Source organism: Agrilus planipennis, unplaced genomic scaffold (assembly GCF_000699045.2).
Source record: "Agrilus planipennis isolate EAB-ADULT unplaced genomic scaffold, Apla_2.0 scaffold161, whole genome shotgun sequence".
Taxonomy (NCBI): domain Eukaryota; kingdom Metazoa; phylum Arthropoda; class Insecta; order Coleoptera; family Buprestidae; genus Agrilus; species Agrilus planipennis.
This window is the reverse complement of record NW_020438889.1, coordinates 445,161-470,262: the sequence shown is the minus strand read 5'-3', so window position 1 is coordinate 470,262 and position 25,102 is coordinate 445,161. Positions and strand designations below refer to the sequence as shown.

Here is a 25,102-nt window from a genome sequence, read left to right as displayed (position 1 = left end):
TACTCTTAATAACAAGAACTCTTTATTTACTTATCTACAGATATTCTTTATGTACAATTGTATATATCATAAATACAAGGACAGCATTATTTAGGTACAGGTACATTCTAAATATCGTTCGATCACATTTCATTCTTTTAATGTACCTACCGTTTCTCTCGTCGTATACAAAATTCCAAAAAAAGCACAGCTACGTTTTTTTCCGGGACGAGAATGAAGGTATTTATTAAAATTTAGATTTAATAAAATCACTAATATTAAGTAGCAAAATGCTCACATTTTACACTATGATTCGCTGATGCCATACGTATAAGTAATCTTGACTTATTTTCCATTGGTATTGGGCACAATAAATTTAAAATTTTGTTATTGTGTTCCATAAAGCACAAATCTCATTTCTATTTTCTTCGCTAATTTACCATTACCATGGCTTATTAAACGTCCAATTTTGTTTGGGACGTCATCTTCCCAATACCATTACCATTGGATTGTTCTATGCTGCTATCAGTTCTTTCCTCATCTTCATCGATAATACTAATATCCCTAATCGATGGACGATGACTTCGTCTCCATCCTTCGGGAATGTGCGGAATTTTAGTTTTAGTAAGAAGCCGCGGACCGAAAATTGTGATTAGTGTTGCTCCCGTTGGAGCAGTCAGTATGATGGACAAGACGCAGACCATTAGCACTTTGTTTGCATATTCGGTCGTGTCGGCATTGGTCCCCACCAACGATAATGGTATTGGACCCAATGCAGCCTGCAAACAGAATTTTAAATCATATTAATTGGAGATAGTAAATTGAATACCAAAATAGTGAAGCTTCTTCAAAGTAAAATGGTGTTTATTGAACAAATAGAACTTACTAAACTTTTCTGTCTAAAGATAATGTATCAAGAATTCGTCGTTGTCTAAATCCAAATCAAAAATCAAGTATTTGTGTTTATGAATTACCTGAACAGTTGCTTTGGACATCCAAGCAATTCCGACGAAAAATTTCTCTTTCAAATTCAGTCTGCAACCGATTCCCAACAGGGCAGTTCCACATATCCTCAGAACGATTCCTCCAACAAGACATCCAAGTCCAATGGACACTACATCAGGTGACAGTTCAGAAAATTTAACTTGCGCTCCAGTTACGCCAAACAATATCGGTTCAAAAATCATCCAAAATATTTCAAAGGCTATAGCTGCAGGATTGTCTTCCACTTCCCATCCTTGTTTGGTCCAGAAGCATAGCGACACGAATGCTGCAGCCACACATCCTAAAGGACCCGCTCCACTGTATCCTATCACTTCGCTTCCCATGACCGCGATCAGTCCACCAGACAGCAACATAATAATCCTGAGAGGTACAACAAAAGGATCGTATCTCTCGGGGGCAACGCTGCTTATGGCTCCCCATAGTATCCCGAATCCTATTCCGCCAATTACGCAAATTGGACCTTGTAAAATCTGCATTAGCAATGTATCGTTCGAAAACATGATACTTCTAATTATTCCAAAGCCTGCTACTGATAGGGCATCGTCTATTCCAGCAACCGCTATTATAAGCGTTGGAATGCCTTTGGCAACTCCGTATCCTTTTCTGCGTAATCGAAACAGACATGGTACGACGACTGCTGGAGAAACGGCTGCTACAATAGATCCCAAAAGCATACTCCAGTCCCAAGGAAGTTGAAGAAGAAATCGGGACATAACCGTAATTACAGCGGCTTCGATTAGCCAAGGACCAACACCGAGTTTTAGAACTGTAAATTTTAGCTTTTTAAGAGCCTGCGGATCCAAATCTAATCCTGCTCGAGTTAGGATAATAACCAATGCAATTTCTCTAAAATGGAAACATATAAATGATGCATATGAACTTGGGAGATTAGTAAACAAGTGAAGGGAAATTTTTGAATATTCACCTTAAAACTTTGGTTACTTCCGCAAATGAATCATCGAATTCTACTAAACCAACATTTCCAAATAAAAGGCCGACTGCAAGCATTCCTATAAGAGCTGGCAGTGTGGTGAGTGTCATCAGCCAACCCCCGAAATGGGCGGCTATACTGAGAAAAATTAACTGAAATAATTGTCCCCCGGGAGCGGCTGTATCTCCAATTACAGAATAGACTATTCCCCACGCTAGCAACCCTATCAGTGAGATAGCGACTATTCTGGAAAACTGACGGTATGTGGGACAAAAAGGATAAGGGCAAGCTTTGCTCCAAAATGACGGTCGCCATGATGGATGCGATTCCTTTGATCTACACTTGAGGCAGAATGAGTACCACCACGACCTGCAAAACACTTCAATTACTAATAATTTCAATAAATAAATTATTTTTATACAACTATCTGCGGTAAAAGAAGACATAAAAAAGAGTAGAAAGAAAGGAATATTTTACTGACGTTATAAATTATTTTGTGTAGGCTTTTTAATACTCTAGTAATAAAAAAAAATGATTTGTGACCAAATTGCACTAAAGATACAGTTTTATATGCGTAAATTGGAAGAATTGACTCTATTTTTATTGATTTAGAATCCTCGTTAAGCCGATTAATTAATGTAAATAATGATAAAAATAAAGTCACACAATAAAAAAACATTTCTTGCAATAATTCTACTTATTACTTTCACTGTTTTAATTAAAAGTCTAACTTTAGCACAATCTTCATTAAAAGGATTAAGTATACTACTTATTTATTATTTTACTATTTTATTCTAAATATAAATAATTTACCATTATAGCAAATTCTTTAATATTTCGCAGAGAAAATTACTCTAATGCAAATTTGTCCTTCAAGATGGACCATATAATTTAATGTAGAAATTAATGATTCAATGACTAATTTTTCTTTTACACCTGCCGATAAAACTAGCTGTGGAGTCGAAAAACGTTTAACTGAATACCACCCTAAAGCATCCTCTAAATTTATTTTTGCAATAATTTCAGATGGTCCTTCTCAAAGGACAAATCTGCAATCTTCTTCTTTGTAAACCTTGCAAACTTGAGCTTTTGATAAATATTTACTGGTTTCTTTCAGACGTAAGCAATTATATTATTGACAAAATTGAAAAGACGTGTTTTGTTATAAAGTGATACTGATGCTCACTAATTCGTATATGTTTAAATTTTGTATTTCCTACACGTTTATATTCTTTGGGATAGCTTTCAATTTAATTACTAATAGCAATAAATGAGTAGTGATTTTAATTTAGTATACGCAGCTATGCTAAGAATGATTTATTATTTTATGGTAAAATGCCGATATACTTTTGGGATATAATATATATAACAATATCATCCTTTGTCATACACGAACTAACTTGTTTCTGATCTTACAATTAGTAAGTGATAATGTAAATAAAATTTTCAATTAGTGAGGTGATACCTTCAAAGTTTTTTATTACTGATAAATTTAAATAACAAATAAAACTCTCTTATAATTACAAGATGTGTAAACTGTCAATCGATACCTGCAAAATACGAGAAAAAAAAGAAAAGGCAAAGTAGTTTATAAATGAAGTGTAATAAAGATAACTATAATTAGTATTATTGCGTCCAGATAATATTTAATGGATAATGGAAAAATTTTAACTTTTAACATTTAATTTATATCCATTTTACTTTATGGTGCAGTGTTACTATTAAGAGTACCATTCCTTCAATAATTACTTTCATTATGACCAAATTGTCACGTATTTACATTTACATATTTAGATTTTTAATTTTAGATTTTGTTAAGATTCCTAAGTTACAAACTAAACGTCGCATTTTCTTTAAATAAACGATTACTATAATCTAGAAATTCAATAATCCAATAAACTTAATTTGAGATTATAAAATTTATTTTTAATCCTGTTTCATAATTTTCATTTTGTTTTCATATTGTTTTCATGGGATTTTTCCGTAGAGTATTTAAAAATTATATGATGTTGTTTAATTTTTATCTTAATGGATTTATTAGATTGTTCACCGTTCAACTAATCAATAACATAAACCATTTAATATTGAATGTTGTTTATTTATAAAATAAAAAAAGTGGAAGGAAGAGAGTCCATTAAAATTAAAATGTTACAAAATGGGGAAATGCAAGTTCAAAATGTTATGATATATTTTATACTAATCTGTAAGCATGCTTACGTTTCAGTGAACGAAACAGATCCATGAGCCATTAACAACAAACTATGTAAAAGTTACCGAACGGTATGCGTATCAACACACTAAAATCTTTTAACTTCTGAACGAAACATTGTAAATTGTAGTTCCGATTAATTAAAACGAGTGGGGATAATATACCAAATACATTAATTCCGAAGGAATCGGTTAATGGATTAATTAAGTACAGCGATCAAATCCTTTGTTTTCTTTTTTTTTTATTTGTTTTTCGATTATTGTCCTCCGACAATGTCACTATTAGACCTACTGTTTTTGTTTTGTCGGAAGTATTTTATGATTCAACAATGGGCCGCTACTTCCCATAGCCTTACCAAAACAAGGTAACCTATATTTTCAAGTAGGCTCAGGTAAAGGCATGTGTATATCAAATCAAAACGTGATTCTAATCATAATTGTTTGTTTATGGTTTCATTAAAAACAGTAAGTACCTATACAGTTCATTATTTTGCGATAAATTACCTTCCATTTATGGTAAATGCATAAAATAACGTAATGCTTTTTGTTGCTAAATAATTACTGATTCATCATAAATTGTAATTAGATATCTTTAATTAACAGGTGCATTCGTATATATTAAATCTTTTGCTGTCAGAGTATGGTGTCTCTTTCTATAAGGAGCATAAAGTTAGTTAATGTAATCTCACTTTGACAGTCTTATACCTACTTTCCCCAAATTTCAACATGTTTAAAATATTTATTAATATACATAAATTTAAATGTCAAAAGCTCCCTAAGAAAATTTAAATATGTTACATTCACTAAAAGGAATAAAAGCTAGAAATTAAATTATAAAAGTTAAACATACATGTACATATGTATTTATGCCAAATATTGTAAATTGAATACAATTTTGAATTACTAAATAGTTGATGGATCGTGGATCGCATTTAGAGGGTTCTAGCTATTATATCTCCTTTCTAAAATTTACCATAAAAAAAATCAAAATTTGAAAAAGTAATCGTTATTAATTGTGGAATTTAGATAAATATAAATATTTCTGAAAATTCATGTCACCCTCTCATTTCCTTTGACTGTCAAAATAAATAAGAGAAATCAGTGCATTGCGAATTTCATCTTTGATATAAGTTATTTGAGATTATTGCAGAAATAAATAGAGGGGGTACACTTAAGTTGTGTTTCAATGGGGCACTGTTTGATTCTATTCCTCCAGGGAGCGTTAAAGTTGACTTATATTAATTTTTTTAAATTTTAAATATATGACTCGATTCTGACTAATTCTGGCATGCTGAATTTGAATGTCACATGTATTTTGATACAATTTTAATATTACTCATTAAAATCAATCATAACTTTTTTATTTTAAATTGGAAAAGTTAAAGAGCTTTTGAATATGAAGGCATATCCGTATTAAGCATGGTACATTTTATAAGAATCGACTTCTCAATCATCAAAATCGGTCAACTAGCCCCGATAGACAAATCAATATTTGTCAACTTTCACGACCCTTATAACGGAAAAACTAGTCATGGAATCGGAAATAATACCATTGAAACTCGACTCAAGAATATAATTTGTATTCATTTCTGAAAGAATCTCGATCCATCTCGAATTAGAATTATTTTTTTTTCTTTTATGTGAATTGTTTTTCCTTTTTAGAAAATGTTTTCATGATATTCTCTGTGCTAATTCTTAAATAGGAACAACAAATGCCTGAAAATAATTATTTTAAATACTTACTAATTCGAAATCAAAAAATTTGTAGCCACTTTAAATGGCTTGGTTTACTTTATAACAAAATAAATATGCAGCATTCTTAATTTTCAGTAATAGAATTAAAGATACATGTTTAATTGTTGAATTCGAAATTACCTGATGTTTTGCAATATGATGTTACATAATTAATCAATCAAAAGCTCACTAGTGTGTCCATATGATATTAATGCGATAACTGCACCTATTCAGATAATTACTTAAAAATGTAATATCTATTGATTGATTGATTCCGCCAATAATTTTAGCAAAAATAGAAACAGAAGCTCTCAACCCATTTACTATCTTACTTATTAATAATGTACCTAGAGGTGAATTATTAGGTTAAAGTAAAGTATAAGTCGTTTTTATATTTTCGTTTGGAATATTCATTCCTACCACAAAATAATTTAATAGAATAAATATTTGGACCTCTTAAAAAAAATATTTCATACAGTTACTTATATGCACTTCAATTTAGGATTACAAATTTTATCACTCTAAGACTACTAATCATTATAAATCTGATAAGGACTCACCTATTTTCTTCTTCTATATCAGAAAATCGTGCTCGTGAATGCACTGATTCTGTAACTGACGTTTTCTTCGACCGTTCATCTCCAATGTGCCTTCCAAGATCTGTAAAGAAGCCGTAGTTATCGCACATCTTTATTTAAACGTCTTTTAATTTCAGATGATAACATTTCGACATTCTATGGACTCAAACACACACTGCCAGCACGTTAAACGACTGATTATGGTAAGTTTAGATCAGTTCTTTTAAACTGTCCAAGGTCGCTTAAGGTACTTGTAACACACCTTAATCGTTACGATGTTTTTTCCCTCATAACCGATTTTTCACATTTTCTTGTGTACGTGACTATTTATAATTGCAAGAGTTTATTAGATACGGCAATAAAGGGAACTAATGTTTTATGAAACTTGAAACTTAAGATGCAAGTTGTAACAAATTCAATAAGTTTCTAACAGCAACTACTACTAATGTAGTAGCGACGGAATAATTGGCTAAAAACGTAGGACATGCATGGTTGATTGCAAATTTGTTTAACTACGATTCTGGGTGTATCAAAGTTAATTACTTAATTTAATTAAGTGTGTTGTATTCAACTACACGCTTAAAATAAATACTGTAAAGGGTATTGAGAACGTACGCTTCAAGTTATTAGGAAGTTCATTAATGGGAAATTAAAATAGATGTTGTTTATTTATAAAATAAAAAAAGTGGAAGGAAGAGAGTCCATTAAAATTAAAATGTTACAAAATGGGGAAATGCAAGTTCAAAATGTTATGATATATTTTATACTAATCTGTAAGCATGCTTACGTTTCAGTGAACGAAACAGATCCATGAGCCATTAACAACAAACTATGTAAAAGTTACCGAACGGTATGCGTATCAACACACTAAAATCTTTTAACTTCTGAACGAAACATTGTAAATTGTAGTTCCGATTAATTAAAACGAGTGGGGATAATATACCAAATACATTAATTCCGAAGGAATCGGTTAATGGATTAATTAAGTACAGCGATCAAATCCTTTGTTTTCTTTTTTTTTTATTTGTTTTTCGATTATTGTCCTCCGACAATGTCACTATTAGACCTACTGTTTTTGTTTTGTCGGAAGTATTTTATGATTCAACAATGGGCCGCTACTTCCCATAGCCTTACCAAAACAAGGTAACCTATATTTTCAAGTAGGCTCAGGTAAAGGCATGTGTATATCAAATCAAAACGTGATTCTAATCATAATTGTTTGTTTATGGTTTCATTAAAAACAGTAAGTACCTATACAGTTCATTATTTTGCGATAAATTACCTTCCATTTATGGTAAATGCATAAAATAACGTAATGCTTTTTGTTGCTAAATAATTACTGATTCATCATAAATTGTAATTAGATATCTTTAATTAACAGGTGCATTCGTATATATTAAATCTTTTGCTGTCAGAGTATGGTGTCTCTTTCTATAAGGAGCATAAAGTTAGTTAATGTAATCTCACTTTGACAGTCTTATACCTACTTTCCCCAAATTTCAACATGTTTAAAATATTNAATTTGTTTAACTACGATTCTGGGTGTATCAAAGTTAATTACTTAATTTAATTAAGTGTGTTGTATTCAACTACACGCTTAAAATAAATACTGTAAAGGGTATTGAGAACGTACGCTTCAAGTTATTAGGAAGTTCATTAATGGGAAATTAAAATAGAAATTGCTTTAACCAAAGCAATAATTCGCTCATTCGTCTTTTTTGTTTTGTTTATCAGATGTTACAAATGTATTTGTAACTGTATCATGACTATTCAATTCAATTTTTGATGTAAAGTTAATTTGAAAGATGTGTGTCAAATAATTACACGATTCTCCTAAATTACTTTGCATACACAATGAATAGAGGTTTTCATATTATAAATATTTGTTTTGGGTAAAGCTTTGGAACTTAAATTGTTACTGTTTTATTACTAAATTATCCTTATTTTATTATTACCCATAAAAGGCAACAACTTATGGTTCATTACCTAAACATGAAATTGTTTTGGGAAATATTGTGCAACGTATGTAGGTACCTTTACTTTATATGGGTATAGATTGCTTTTGTTAATAATTCTAATCAATAATAGTTTATGTAGAGGCAAGATTATGTATAAAGATAACATAGCTGACTATTATCAAACTTGTCTAATTAGAAAGTTTTATTTTGAGACGTAATATAATAGAAAGTATTGTTGGGGGTTACAATACTCATCTTAAAGCTAGTAAATATAAAATTGAGTTTGCTAAGGGCCTACAATCTTCAATCGAAATCAACTCCTTGCGTTTTCATTTTATTTTTGAGAAAATTGTTATGGTCTTCCCTTTAATGCTTAATTCCAGTCACAAAGGCTCAAGTAACATGCATTAGGGCACAAGGCGTCGTAGTAGTGAGAAGATACATTTTAAAAAATCACGAATTAAAGCAAGGAATTAAAAAAATAATGTGTGCAGTTACCTCTCCAGCATTTGTTCGAAATTCTGTAACTAAACTTTGAAGTTTTAAAGTCTGCATTCATGGTTAGACGAACACCTACTGCAAAAGTCGAAACAATTGACTACAAACGGTTAAACTGATCTGATTTAGCAAATGGTGTATCCGGGAAGTTAATTAACATATCTACGTTATTTCTTACATGCAAGAATGCGAATGCTTTAAGTATATGACTGAAAATATACATATGCATAGATGTAGGATAAAGTCAATTAATCATAAAATTTTCAACGGAGTCGGTGGTGGCCTTTGCTTGTAAGCAGAGTAGAAAATTGCGTAGAGGGCGGCTAATTTGGAGGACAGTTTTATTGAAAAAAGTCAAAGACTTAAAATAATTCAATGACATGCAACTATATAGCCATAGTAAAGAGTTGAAGTTGAGGTCGTATTTTATTTAAAAAGAAATTATAGCAGTTACCAATCATTGCACACAAAATAAATTTGAATCTTTAAGAAATGCCGCAAGATTTATCTACTTTTATCCCGTTGTGATAAAAGAAAATGTGGCTTTTGGCGTAGAACTAATAAAAACATACAACTTATTGATAAAACTGGGTGTCATTCTTTCACTTTTTTCGAGTACTTTGAAAGTTACAGTTTAATAACGTATTGTTTTAAATACCTAATAATAAGTAGATAGTTGTTTCTTCAATAAAAACATTTGCAGACACTGGAGAAGAAATTCATGTTTATTATTAAATTAGAATGGTTCTTATCACTTAATAATACGTATGTACTTATCAATTTCACACATACTACTCACTTTGCTTCTAGATTAAAACTGCTGATAGGTACTACGGCTTCTCAAGTATTTACGAGATATGACAATGAATTACCCGGAAAAATGTTATTTACACAATCGTACTTAATCATAAGCTATTTTGCTTACAATTTTTTCTTTCAAAATACTCCCCTTATAACTTGCATAAACCCTGAACACAAAACGTTGCCCTTGGGTGATACAGCCGAAAAGTTCTTCTTCAATAATAGCCATGTAGGCATCGATTGATTGTTTTTTTTTAATCTTATCTGTTTCCGAAATTGATAATTATTTCTTGATGACAGCTATCACGTTCACTTGATTTTTATTGTAAAAAAAACGAATTTTGTACGCTGTGTGCACAGAGCAGATTATAGAATTTTGTTTAATAATTGACATGAAATATGATGCTTTTGAAGACATCCTGTTTAGACATCTAAAGTTTAAACCTTTAATAAAGCAATAAATTCAATTTATCTGTCATACAATAAAATTTGATGGGTCCCATTCAATTCATTACGGTTGAATAAGTTTTATAAATAGGTAGATACTCTCGGGTTTGTGATTCCTCGGCCTTTTATATTACGTTTGCGGATTCTCATAAAATCAGGACATACAGGATAAAAGCTTCATCAAGTAGGAAGGATATTGAAGTGAATCAGTGTTTACATATTTCCTTAAATTAATGATTTGATCTTTTAAAAATATTATTTTTGCCTCATTTTCACCGTTCAGTATGTGGATGATCCTTCAGTTAAATGTATGGATAAATAGGATTATTCTTTTTTGCCTTTTATTGTAACTGAATTTTGTGTCACTGAGTAGATGATACGATATTCTGGAATTAGCTTATCCATAGGAAGTTTAATTAAAAGATGATAGAGCTCCTTGGGTCTACTTTTGATATTCAGAATATTATTATTATTTAATCAAATTAATTAATCATTAAAAACCGCTAATTTTGACATACTGAAGGTAGAACTAAACACTACAAAAACAGCGTGTTTAATTATCTCTATACAGTGTTCATCCAGACCTTAAATGTTTGGTCTTTAGAGTATTATTTAAGTTAGGATGTAAGTTAGGCCAGGGGTGGCCAACCCAAATAATCTTTCGGGCCACTTTGGAAGAAATCATATATGTATATTTAGATCCACCATTAGTAAAACAGGCAATATTTGTCACATATTCACAAGAAAATTGTTTTAAAATTTAACTTTTTCTGACAGTAACAGTTAATTTTTGAATATATGGTTGTACAAATAATGTATTTCATTTAAACATTAGTGTTCTCTACTTTGACCATTATAATCATCATTACCATGAACATAGGGTGGGAAGTTCGAAGATTTGATAGACACGCATCTCCACTCTTTCCTATCCTTATCCAATCTTCGCATTTTCCTAAAACTAGGACATTCGACAACCTCAACTGTTTGTGAATAATAATTTAATGTAGGTCTATCTCTATTCCTTTTAACTCCTACTTCTAATTCTAATATGTCTTTAACTAGCCCCTTAAATGTGAGAATCCTACCAATCCATCTCACCTTTTTTTTATTGACTTCCAAAGCGCTCTTTGTTTTCCTACCTTTCCTAGTACCTCCTCATTTCTAAACTACTCTATGCACGCTGCAGCGCCGTGCTTCGGTCATCCACCTTTAACAATCTTTTTCGAATTTCTAAGTTAACCGTTTACGAGCAGAGAAGTGATCCCTTTTATGTTAAAGGCGACCCGTCATTGCGCTATCGTCTGTTTTATATCTCTACTACTCCTTGCATGCTGAATTATCTGACTTCCTAGATACCAAAAATCGTCGACTTTTACAAAATAAATATATTTGTAAAACAATGGTGAATCTTGCGGACCGGAAAAATGTTTAAGACTGGTCGTGGGTTGGCCACCCCTAGGTTACGTTTTGGTATAGGGAATTGTTATGATTAACATGTAAAGATTATGCCCGGTTTATAATGGTACCTATCTGCTAAAACTTATAAAGTTTCTACTATTATATTAGATGTTTCAAAAAATTTAAGATTTTTGGTGATCTTTTTACTTGGGACGCATATTAAATTTTGCATATTCCGAAAATCGGGATGTATTTCTGGATCAGAAATTTAGTAACTAACCTGTAGAACTGTTATTGTGGAGAATGCTTTTTTTGCGAACTGGGCCCATATCCGAGTGATCTGATGTGGCAGAAACTTTCCGACTTCGGGGGGTGTCGAATACAGGATTATCGTGCCCTTGAGAGGTATGATTCCATTGTCGACCCGATTCGAGCGATGTCGGTTGCTTATTGATTGAGGTTGACATTTCTGAAAAATAAAAGCTTTTATATAAACCTATCTGCTTATAAGTTTTTAATAGTTTGATCAAAATCACTAATTTTCACTTATGAAATTAGTACCTATAGATACTACACAATATATAATTAATTAAGAAATAATTGGCCATATGCAGTTTTGAGACAAAAATATTTTTAGTAAATTCTTTGCGTTTATTTTCCAACGTTAAGGGAGTGTATATTACATTCGTATATCTAGAAAAAGCTTTTGATAATATTAATAGGGAATAGATGCTAAAAGCACTTGAAAATGTCTGTGCGGTCTCCAAATACAAAAAGTATTTTACACATAATAGCGGAAGAATTACATATTTATCGTAATCTGTTTCTAAGTTAAAGAAACTTATGGAAATCCTACTGGTTGGTCTAAAAAAGCGTTATTAAGCTTAAAAGCTTAGCAGAATTGCGGACTCTATTTTTCGTGTAAAACAACTTCAGATGCTACAAATCAATTTGCAATTGAAAAAACTTGTTTTGTGTGGAACTATGTATACCGAAATCGATAAGTAAAACTTAGCTCTGAAATTATTATTCTCTATTTAGCCCTTTAATTGTCTCAACAAGGCAACAGTCTCAGATATTACGTATGTGCAAATGTAGCAGGGTAAAAATAAAACCCGTTAATTGACTTCTACTCTTAAATTAAGTTTCATATCAGCCATAGCCTAATCTTTAAAAGGGTGCACAATCCAAGTGTAAATCTGCTTCTTATTTAAAATGCTAAAACACGTAGTTAAGAAATATTTTGTTGGCGTTTAATAGAATTCCAAAATTTTTAATTAAAGAACGATTTTTATTATTTTCCTGCGACATATACCTACACGTAACAGCCATTGGTATATTGAATTGCATTAGAATGCAAGTACGTACATAGGTGGTGCGTAAATATACCATAAAAAAACGAGAAATATGTAATTGAATAATTTAGTAGGCACATATTTACGGTCATACCGTTCTATCGAGGAATGTAACCAGCTAATGTACGTGACTAATAACAATAGAAAACGTAAAATAAAATATCATTAGCTTCCATTCCAGAAAAAGCTTCACATACGTGCTTATATACATAAACTCGTTGCTGTTAATTGGAAACCCCTCTGTTCCCAATGTAAGTTAAGGATGTTTGGGAGGTACAATCGGAGACAAGAGTACATAAAATTAGAAATTCGTGATTAATTAGGTTTTGCAGCATATCATGAGGTAAATAAATACTATCTATACTAAAAAAAAGTATACGGTTTGAGAGAAAATTTGGAATTTGACCAAAAACTTTGAATAAAATAAGAAATAACGAATAATATGGAAAATTTTTAACTGACTTTTGGCAGTGAATATGCCTTGATTTCAACTTCGAAACAAAAAAATATTTAGTTTCAATCTCTATTAATAATGAGCGTAAAACTTTTTAATATGTTTAAATAATAATTAAAACTTTAAAATTGCATTTATTTCAGACAATTATAAATATTATCATTATATTATCAAGTAAAAACGAGATTTTCAGCTAATTTTTCATTTTTTCCTCGATAACCATTTAGTGAATTTGAATAACCTTACGCTAAAGTGATTCTCCAGAGTTCAAGTTACTTATTATAAAAGTTTGAAATTTCTGGTAACTTTTTTTCTGTTAATAAAAATAAATTTAATCTGTTCGGTGAACGAATCTTCATAAGATGACGTGTAAAATTACAATTTTTTAAAATTTCAATAACATTTTAACAGTTTAGTGAATCGATTTGTAATTTTTACAGGAGTTTAAGAATTGAATGAGGAACGTTCTTCCAAATTTTTATTTATCTCGTAGCATTTTGATATACCTCCCAAACATCCTTAAAGAGAAGAACATTAAACAGAGTGTGTTATAATTAAATTAAACCTAAAGGAAGTTTCCTTTTAGTTAGTTGTGAATCAGCGCGATTTTTGGAACAATGAAAACAATCAATCAATAATAAGTTTTAAAAGACTAGTAACAGGTCACAAATAGCAACTTCCTCTTTCAGCTGAATAGATGTCGCGACAGGTTATGAATTTATAAAGTTTAATTATTATAATTTTTTAATACAATGTTCTTGACATCGTCAAAATTGTTCTTGTAGTCTATGATTGTATATTTTTTATTGTATTAACTCTACAGTATTGATTGATTTTCATTAATGATTAAATGTTATGCTGAACTAAAAATACTGTCAGATTATTGGAAGATTGTGCTTATGCATATAAACCGATCTAAGAAGTAATAGCAACAGTGTGATGGTGGAGAACTGCTATAAATTTACACATTTACGTAATATTATAAAAACATATGTTCATATAATAATTTATTGCATCTTTGGTCAAGCCCGTCGTGGTATATACGTATCATTGAACTGTGTCGCACGGAATAGCTCTGCATACTGCTTCGGAAACATAATTTTCAACAAAAGTAATCAAGACATTCCTGCGAAATTCAATGTTTCAGGATCGTTTGACAACTCTGTCGATGTTTTCCATTGTATAATTATTTGTATCAAAAATTAATATCTTCAACGAGAAAGTTATATATAATTTTACTTCTGCGAAGTTAGTATTGTAAGATTGTATTAACATTAACGATCTACATTTTGTAAATGAGTGTAGGCTTTCACGACCAGCTTCTTGAGAAATTTGTTTCAACATTTTGGGCTTTGTGGTCGTTGTTTTTCGCAATTTTTTTCCAACGTTCTGTTTTGTCAATGGTAACGAACTGGTTGTCTCGACTGAAATTATCTTTGAACTAGCTGCAGTTTCATGCGAAACGTCGGAAATAAAATTTCAAATATAACTAACAGAAAGCTCGAAAGTTAATTAATTACACGTTTATTACGTTGATTACAGTTCAGCTGATGTAACTTCTAAAATAAAATCATTTTTAAATTTATAATTCATATAGTAGTGCCGCGGAAATTCCAGATTTGATAGTAATTTGATGTAGAAAATGATCCAACCATCATCTCAAACATAAAATACTAATACGAATGATATTGAGCATTATCATAAATTAATTTTGTTTATTTAGGTGTTCTACACTAATAGTTTGGAGATGTAGGAGGTAATTTCAGTTTTCAAAAATTATTTCACCAATGTTTTGAGTGGACCTTCAGGGTGGACATATTTTTAGTTCATTATAGTAAAAGGGCTTTTCGTGGAGATCAATTTTGCGACGCAAGTGGATGCGGGCACAACTAGTTACTTATAAATTACTAACTCACTATAGAGATTAGTTACTTGCTATCAGAAGTATCACACACATAAGTAGTCGGTATTTTAATTCCTTATAATGTATTATTACGTTATATAATTGATAGCTTGATATAATTACAACCAATATATCAATCATTAACTTTGTATGAACCTTCAAAATGGAATTAGGAAACAATACTTGGAATATTGGAAGGATTTAAGAAAATAATTTAACAACCAAGCTACCAGAATAAGTAAAAAATAAGTATGGAAATTGAACATTAAGGGAATTTGTAAATATCTATTCAAGCCAGTTAAAATGATGAAAAGGGTAAATGTACTTTATGTTTAAATGTACACAACAGTTAAGTGCTTTTGTTTTGATGAAAGGACCTTGCATTGTATTCACCATACTAAATCAGTAATAATAGCTAGACAATCAAACTATCAATTATTTCCGAATTAAACGATATATTTTTTAAGAAGCATTGCAGAAATGTGAAAGCGTATGTTTTATACGAAAACCATTGCTTCATAGTTCAACCACTTAATTGCTGTTGTTGTTTTTTTGTGAGTAAAGACAAAAAACATTATTAATTCATTTCATTTTCTACCATATCTTGGTGGCATAACTAATATGAAAAGAAATAGTTAATCAGAAAAATGTTGCTGATTGTAGCAATACTTGTTGCAAGTTTTATGAAGATTAATATGTTTCTTATTGCAGTGTAAATTTTGTTAAATATTTCATTCTTCGTATGCACACTTCTGATCGATGAATTCAGTCACAATTGTACCCTAGACAAAATTTTTCAGTCTCTCAGAGTCTTTCAGCGTCTCTGAGAGCGTCTCTCACAGTCTTTCACAGTCTCTCAGTTATTGCCTAGGTGTTTTTATGGATCTCTCACAGTCTCTGTATGAGCAACTCGAACGATAAAATTGTTAATTCAGAGATTCGAGTCTCTCACAGAGAGACTGAATGAATAAAACTGAAAAATTGAGAGACTCGAGTCTCTCGTAGAAAGACTGGGATCTCTGAAATATGTTGAACATAAAAAATTTTAACCATGTCTATTTAGATACCACTTATTGAGAGATTCGAGTCTCTTGTTCAGATACGCTAAACAGTTATTTTGACAGTCTCTCGACAGTCTCTCTCAGCAACACCAGAGAGACTCGATGAGAGACGGAGACTCGAGTCTCGCTTTCAGAGACTCTGAGAGACTGAACATATTTATCTCGGGTACGAGATTGAAGTGTACTTTTTAATTATTCCTTTTTTTGTTATTATTTTTTTACCTACAAGTAAAATAATGTATAAGTGTATTTTTGAAAGATTGGAATGGTTTGATGTCAAAACCTTGTATAATTTTCATTTGGGAAATATAAAAGTATCTGTACGTTTCTGTTGGATTTGTATAAACTAGACATAAATTTAATACCATTATCTTAATTTAATAAAATCTGTTGCAATTTTGCTGTCTGATAATGCATTAGAAAAAATTGAGTAAGAAGGGTGTCTTCACGTCTACTCGAACTTCTAGTATTTCTACAAATAATTCATGGACTCCATCAAAAAGTAACCACCACACTCCAAGACTTAATTAAAACTGCATAACTTAATGTTCGTAAAATAGAACTCGAAAAGTATTGTTGTAAGTGTAAATAATGAAAAGGGCTATATGTTATTCTACTTGGATGTCTTGTCACGTAACGTCATTTCGCTTTGACTTAAAGAACAGTAGGTACTTAATTAAAATTGATAGCTGTAAATTGAAGAGTGCAACGTAACGTTGTGCAGTAATAGGTATATTATAAAATAAAAAGAAAACATTTTAAATTCACCTTTACTTAAAATTCTGTATGTGTGTCAATTACGTAACCTACTCAAAGTACCACTAAATATTTTAAAGTAGGATCTCTATACGTGTATGGGTAAGTACACGTCTAATTAAATTAAACTGTTACGCAACATTCGTATGTTTTACTTTTATTTAGTGGAGTTCGGTAACTGGTTGTTTTAACATTAATTTATACTATTTTAAAACAGGTCAGTTGGTAGAACGTAAAAATAATAACCGAGCATTTGGACTATTATACAGACAATAAATACTCATTCTTCGGTAGCTAGTAATCTAGTCAGACCTTGCCTTACCTTCCGTTTTTTTTTTCAATAAGAGGCTTTCGCCTTATAAAGTCGCGTACTGTTAATTATGTACCCTTCTAAACAATCGCGCATCTACTTTTACAATTATTTTAAAGTTAAAAGATGCCAGAAGTTTTGAAATATCATGGAAAAACTACAATGAAATATTCGTTTATCGAATCTAACATCTGCGTATCTAAACATATTAATATATCTATACATCTAGATGTTCATATATAAAAGTACAAAAATAAATAAAATTGAAGAGTCTGTAATATAGAAATAACTACTTTTCTACAAGCTATCGTAGTTAAAAGTAAAAGCAGAATTTACACCAAAGTAACAGGCTATAAGCGACGTACACGGGCGGGCTGAAAAGTTACTAGTATCAAATCCATGTGATTTTTAGTTAGCCGTAACCTTCAAAAGACACGTGTATAAATTTGACAGCTGTTGCACTACTAGTATCTGAGTGACAAAATTCCATGAATTGTACTTCGAATTGCTTCCGTATCCAGTGTACTGTCCAGATCTGGCCCATAGCGATTTCTTTCTGTTCTCAGACCTCAAGAGGATGCTCGCTGGACAGAAATTTCGCACCGATGAAGAGGTAATCACCGAAATTGAAGCCTATTTTGAGGCTAAAGACGAATCGTATTATAAAAATGGTATCGTAAAATTGTATGACTGCTACAATCGTTATATCGCCCTCGAATAATAAAATCAAATTCTACCAAAAAAAATAATTTTTTCTATGCTAGCTTACGAACTTTTCAGCCCGCCTGTTATGTAAGATACGCGATATGTAGTACTCGCAGAAAAGACATGTCATGTAATGGGAACTGTTCAGACAGAATCGACGACGATACGGTTCAAAGGAATATCATCTACCAGTAATGGGCGATTCGAATTTTGTTGCATATTTACAAATCAGCAATTTATATCCTTTTTGGAAATAATCGGAGAAACAAGTTACAACAAAGTTGAGAAATTATCTTGTTTAGTTCAATTTAGTTCTGTAGCAACCACCCGTACCGAATTATATTTAGCAAGTTGAAAGGTCACACAATATCGACGTTCACTTTTCTTAATTTTCTGTTGTATTTACTCCTCGCAGCATGTACCTTAGTAAAGAATTACTACTACGCCGTTTGGCTTGGATGTTTTGGTTATTCTCTCTTTAGTAATATTATTCCATTCTTTTTATTGCATAATTCAAATCTTAACTCTAGCTACTAAGATTATAAATATGTGAACTTGTTTGCTTATTTATATGCATGCACCCACTCCCTGGAACCACGAAGGTGATAGTAAAGATTCTTTGACTAATAAGAAAACTGCAATATCTTTAAATGATATAGGGTAGGAATATATATATTTTCTCCTAATGCCTGTAAGTCAAACAAAGTGGTTGGTTTTCCGACGTGCGCTGACCTGCACACATGTCATGTACTGTTTGTCTTCGTGATCGAATTAGCCATTCACATTTACATTCAAAAATTTATCATTGCCCTACGCCTGGTGAAGCGGGCAGGGCTTGCTAGTTTTCAGAAATATTTTAGTACCTACCAAAATTATATGACACAAAATTGATCCCCTTTGCCTCACGTAACGGGACCGTAAGACACTTCTTCCCTTACCACTTCGTTATATAAAGTGTGCACTATAAAAATTTTAGGCTTCTGTTAGAAAAGTGTCTCTTTATATAAAATAATAATTCAATTTTAGACAAATTCTGAAATCGTTAATTTTGACTCTCTTCAACCCTCACGTAACAGGATCGTAACACTCGACTAAACCACCCCTCCTAATTAGAGTCGTATGTATAATTTATTGCGTTTGTTCCTTGTGAACACTGTCCTTACTAGTAACGGTCCATATTGCATATTTGGCCATTTTTTGTTTTAGTGGAATTGTTTTTGTTTATTTTTAAAAACCTTTACTAAATTCTTGTTATTGCAACTATAAACAAATGAAAATTAAAACAAGCCTACATGACCTAGATATTAGAAATCAAATAAGAGTGGAAAAATTATTGAAAAATTGCTTAAAAAGGCATCAGTACATTTTCGAACACAGCTTCTATTTAGTTTATTTTTGATGTCCTTTTCTAAAGTAGGAATGACTTTTTTTGCATTGAGTCCACTTACCCAGTCTTTTCTTTTCGAATTTCATCGTGGTAATGATGAGTTATTTACGTGCGTATCACATGAAAACTCACTTACTACTTGTTAGATTTTTATTTTGTATCAAATATTTATATTGCTGTATTAACAATGTCAAGAGGTTTACTGTACTAGAATCATTGATATCGATTGACAGAAATAAACTATAAACATTTTACGACTTGTAAGTAAATCTACAATTTAGGCTTTATTTTATTGTCAGCAGATTAAAAAGAATAATCACATCGTACATATATGTGTATGATAGAAGAGGTAGGCAGTTATCATATATAAAGACTAGTTACAAGGTCAAAATTTTCTAATGCTTGCCAGCCTACATGAGGATGATACGTGAGTTGATGTTTAAAACATTGTAGCTTAAGGAGTAATTTTTATAATAAATACTGAAAAGTGTACCGGAAGTTTCGACGTTCACGTATTAAAATAATAACAGCCTATTCTTCAGTTATTACTTGAATTTTAAACTCTAACAAGAAAGCGTTTCTAAAATGCCCAAAAACGATTTATGGTAATGATAGATCCTACAAATGAGAAAACACAAATCCTTATCTACGATGAAGTGAAGTTTCATACAATAAACGCATTAATTATTAGGTTATCGAAACTTTATCTATCTCTGTTAATGCAATATCGTAGATAGATTGCTTTCCGTAAAATTATTATTTTGATAGGAATTCAGGTGCTCACACATATGATAAACATACATATGTTGAAATAATAGTTGTAAACAGTTCTGACAAATTGTAAGCGAATGTTTAGCTATAGTTGGGACATTGAAAATTGGCATAGCCCGCAATAAAACTTTCGCATTTTATTTCTTCTTTCGGTTGCTGACAGAACGCCTACTCTTACTCACGACAGACTTGGAGGGAATATCATAAATATAGAAAACAGATGCAGGCAAGTAGAATTTGAGTATGTTGTCTGTACCGGAATTCAAAAAATGTTCAACATTCTCAGGAATATAGGAAAGTAAAGACGTTTGTTAAAAGATATAATTCCAACCAGGCAGTTATAACATCGACCCTGATCTTTTGCGTACCTAAGCAACCCCTAAGCGCTTACTATTATTCGGTTATCTCTTTTCACTTTGTCTGTACTACTCATGAAGCATTTCCTAATTGAACAAGGTCGTGTTCAAAAAGCTTCAAATGACTGCAGTCCCAAGTGGAAACAAGAAAGAAGGTACATCCCTTCTCGCAGAAAATTAATTGCGGACTTCGCCAATATACTGGGGTCTTTTAGAACGCATCAAAAAAGAATTATAGAATGGGCTTTCAAAAATTGCGACCTTTTTTCGTATTGAAAAACAAAAAGCACTTACCCCATTTAACCACAACAGTTTTAATTAACGTGTACATATGTTATCAAAAAGTATTGTAGTTAATAGGAGTAAATTCTTTTTATTTTAATTATTTCTATCGCCGCAGTCGTCTTTTTCTACGTTTAATCTACAAAAATATTAATCAATTAATTTTAATGGTCTTTAACGTAATATTCCTATCATAATACTTGACATACATGAGTAAACTTCAGACAATAAGTAGGTAGTAATTCACTGTAATGCTAATGGTGATAATATTGTAGTGCTCTGTCTCTATAGATCATAATGTAAAGACTAATTCTATTATCACCGCCTTAATTACTTAAAACCCAAAATTAAACTGATAAAACTGTTAATTAATCTCTATATACGTGTAAAGGAGCTGCTCTTAATTGACTGACTGCCTAATAATCAACGTATAACCGGAATTATGTTGACTCGATTTGAATTAACTTTTGAAGCCTATGCTAGTTCTATAAGAGTTTTTCCTGTCGCAGATTGGCGCAGACTGTAGTAAACACAGCTTTTAGTATCTAAAGCTTTATTATTTAACGCTTTGGAGGTTTGACCCCAAAATGATGTTAAAATATCCACAATATTTCTCAAAAGGAGATGTTATAAACTCAGGAATAGTTTCGCAGGATTGAGTTTTCATAAAGGATTCTTACAAAAGCAAAATTTAATAAATCTAGCAACGAAGTTGATGTCGACCTTGAACTTAATTTTTGCTATGATCTATGAAGCCACCTGCAGATTTACAAAATTTACTTATATAGGAACCTACACATTTGACTTCAGATTCTAAATCTAAAGCCGATAATTCTTTCTCCAAATCCTGATTTTGTTTTTTTGAATTTAGCCTTGCCTCCATTTTTCAATTTAATCCGAAAGCCAGAAGAAGTTTTTCAAATGAATGCTGTAGTTTTAAGTCCGGTAATTGAAAGGGCGGGAAATTATGGAAAAGGAAAAATAATTATCAAACCCCGATATTTACAAATTAATTTAACAGATATTTATTTGTACTATTATGAATTATGCAGGCAAAATCCCGGACATCAGCTAATATAAATTATAAAATATGCTCACACTTAATGCATTTTATTATCCTTTGAGTACACTTCAACATCTTCTGACTTCTGTAATAATCCGACAAATGTATAATTCGGTGTATTATATTAATATACTTACGAAGTGCTTCTTTGTAAAGTATATAAAAAAAATGTTTAAATCATTTTTAAATACACAGAATTATTAATGTTCTGATAAAACTTTAATGATTTTCGAAAAATGAACCAATTAATTTAAAATCTTTGTTTCAAACGGTTTAAACAACAAACAAATAGTTAGAAATGTATTAACGACCGCAATGATTACTGATTTTTCTCTTAAATTTGTACAATCTTCTATAATAATAATTATATATATATTTTATTTGTCAAGAAGCTTCAATATATTTTTCTATAGAAAAGCTGACTGTGCATCAGACATTGTAAAAGTTTCACCAATATGCACTGTAAATACCTAAAAAGTATCTATAAGGATATGGAAATTTATTCTTAAATCCTTCACTGTGGATACTATGTGAATTATTACCTTAGTATTTTGATAAAATAATATTTGAAAAACGTACCTGGAGTTATCATAATATTATTCCGAATATTATACGAATGCCAGCAAACGAACTACGGTAGGTAACAATTTATGTCACAGCACGAATTATAAAAAAAGAACTTTTTGTCCTTTAGCAGTCAACATCCATCTGGACATGGTTTATGTGAATTTCGATCTTACATAAATAGTGACACCGCTAAATGCATTTACGATTTGTCGGTCTAGGTACAATCAGTTCTTTATCGTTATTAACGATTTACAGCGACTACTGTAAAAACAGTTGTGTGCTTCTTTATACGTGAAGGTATTGACTTAAGTACCTACCTACTTGTCAACTGTTTTACCTGCGTGAATTTCGGTTTACTGACGTTTAGAGATGACACCTCCGCGAAGGACGCTGGTGTTTTAATTATGACAAAACGTCTATAGCGCTTACGCATGCTTACAAAATTAAAAAGGACCTACTCGATCTATACGTACTTAGTATCATAATCGATAATGTACATTTTTTTTTATAAAAAGTCTAAGCAAAACTAACAATTCCTTTTTGTAATTCAAGGCATCATACCACATTATTTATAAGCTGCAATTATTGTGCAGTTTTTGCAAATCGCTGCTTTAAAAAAGCACTTTTCAGTAAAAGTGACATATAACAAAGAGGGCTGTGTTTTTCAAGATTTACTCTATGCATGTCTGTTCTTGTTTACCTAAAAAACTGTTGGAAACATAAGAAAAACATAATTGAAAACTGTTAATTTGCACATGTCTGACTGGCTGTCGAGCGTCAGCGATACGAAGGGGAAGTCGGTAACTGCTACCCTGCGCTGCTGCCGCGAGCTGTTGCCTGTCGGGGTTGATGTATAAAAAGTTTCTTTTCTTTTGCAAAAAAAAATAACGAGTGCAAATTTTAATAGTTAATATGTATGTCTTTCTTGCTGGGCCAATTGAGTTCAACTGGGGCTCATTTTGTTCGTCTTTTTATCGAGCAACTCGACTTTAACTTTTCTTTCAAAAGGAAAAAATAAATTATTGGTGTTATTTTTTTGCAAAACCCACCAAATACTTACTTGGTCAATCACCTTCTTCTAGACATCGCAATCTGGATATGGATATTGTTCTCGTTTAGCTTGCAGTTAAATTCAAATCTGAACCCCACGACTCAATAGTTCGCCAAATTGCTAAACTATAAAATTTTTGTTAATTTACATTTCTTATGAATTTTTCAAATCTATTAAAAAGAAGAACTTATTCGATTGAAACATCCGTCTGAAATTTACATACCTCCGGTTTTCTTCTATGTGTTTTCAGAGAATTATTATTAACATTGCCAGGCTTGATTTTTAATTAATGAATACTTTTCGTTTATTATCTCAATGTCAAAGAACTACGTCGGCATTTTTTATATGCATAAGTATGTGAATGTTGCACAAATTATACTGTTCGATATAGAAAAAAAACAGTTTTGTTACACACACCAATTTAAATTGACAGATACTTTCTACTAAGGGTAACGTTATTATTATTGTTAGCGTACGGAACCTTCAGGGCGCAAGTTCTCTTCGTAGTCACTTGTTTTTATTATTTTTACCAAAATATCTTATTTGTATATTTTATATTACGCCGCTACTTGAAGACATATATACACAAAGTTCTCAAAACATTTCACGATGATTATACATAGAAACAAGGACGATGATAACATTGTAATTAAAACATTACAAAAAATGGAGATAGTAGTTGGTGTGTGAACATTGCCGACGATATACTCAAGTAAAAATAAAAAAAAAACAATTTCTGGTTGATCAAACTTTTAAAATTGATCTTGTCCAGATAAAGCAATAAAAGTACTCGTGATTTATTAGATGTGTCACTGCGATTTATAGAACAACGTCGATAGGTAAATAGAAATAGATTTCATCACGTTGATATGTCGCAGTATTCTTGTGTAAGTTGCCGAGTTTAGGGAAAGTCTGCACATTTAATGCTAAACACTAAAGCCCGTAACAATTTTAGATGTTAAACGTTATTAGTCTATCTATTGTATATACTGCATCATTTTTTTAAACATCCCAATCAAACCAGCTCACTCAAGTTTCAAGAAACCCATAACTAAATGCTAGAAACTACATCACCAAAAATATCTTGGTAATTTTCCTAAACAAATCTTAAAATAAACCTTTTATCGTAAGATTTCTGATATAAGCACTTAACTAAACTAATTATTTGCTATTATATTGATTATGCCCTTGTAGCGAAAAGCAATTGAACTAATATGTCTTTTAGTTAATGGCCAGTACGAAAATTGGGCATCAGAATTAAATAAATACTTTTTTATCCTCTTTTATCCTCAACATTAATCGCTGCAGAAACAATTGAAGAACAGGTGTCCACTTATATGCTCTTACTACTTTCGCACAGTAATCGGAACTTCTGATACCTATTGATACTGTAATTAATAAATTCGGTAAAGAAATTGAGATAAATGATGCATACCTACTTATATTCTCGCTTTTACTTTAATTTTCACTATTTTTTTAATTGACATACAATTAAATACATCCAATCCAATAAGTCCAACAGTAACAAATTAAATGTGTTGATA

At 31.2% G+C, this 25,102-nt stretch overlaps 1 protein-coding gene across 2 annotated transcripts; it reads right to left on the bottom strand.

Moving 5' to 3' along the window:
- On the bottom strand, positions 1-22,829 carry LOC108737975 (sodium/hydrogen exchanger 9B2). 2 transcript variants are annotated; one of them, XM_018471181.2, is made up of 6 exons: positions 22,520-22,829; positions 11,818-12,006; positions 6,418-6,517; positions 1,910-2,284; positions 954-1,830; positions 1-758 (listed from the first exon to the last, which is right to left on the bottom strand). In XM_018471181.2, the coding sequence occupies exons 1-6, from the start codon at positions 22,530-22,532 to the stop codon at positions 435-437; spliced, it is 1,878 nt and encodes a 625-aa protein (XP_018326683.1). In that variant the 5' UTR covers positions 22,533-22,829; the 3' UTR covers positions 1-434. The 2 variants fall into 2 exon arrangements, with proteins under 2 accessions (XP_018326683.1, XP_018326682.1); XM_018471180.2 differs by lacking the exon at positions 22,520-22,829 and adding an exon at positions 19,530-19,630.
- Positions 22,830-25,102: the final 2,273 nt, after the last annotated feature.

What these genes read in the sequence shown, in the direction of transcription:
- LOC108737975 (XM_018471180.2), bottom strand. Translation starts at nt 19,554, where the DNA reads ATGAAATTCGAAAAGAAAAGACTGG. An exon ending in GATATAGAAGAAGAAAATAG is followed by an intron (nt 2,285 to 6,417) that starts GTGAGTCCTTAT and finishes AGTGTTTTGCAG; the next exon opens with GTCGTGGTGGTACTCATTCT. An exon ending in TGTCCAAAGCAACTGTTCAG is followed by an intron (nt 759 to 953) that starts GTAATTCATAAA and finishes TTCTGTTTGCAG; the next exon opens with GCTGCATTGGGTCCAATACC.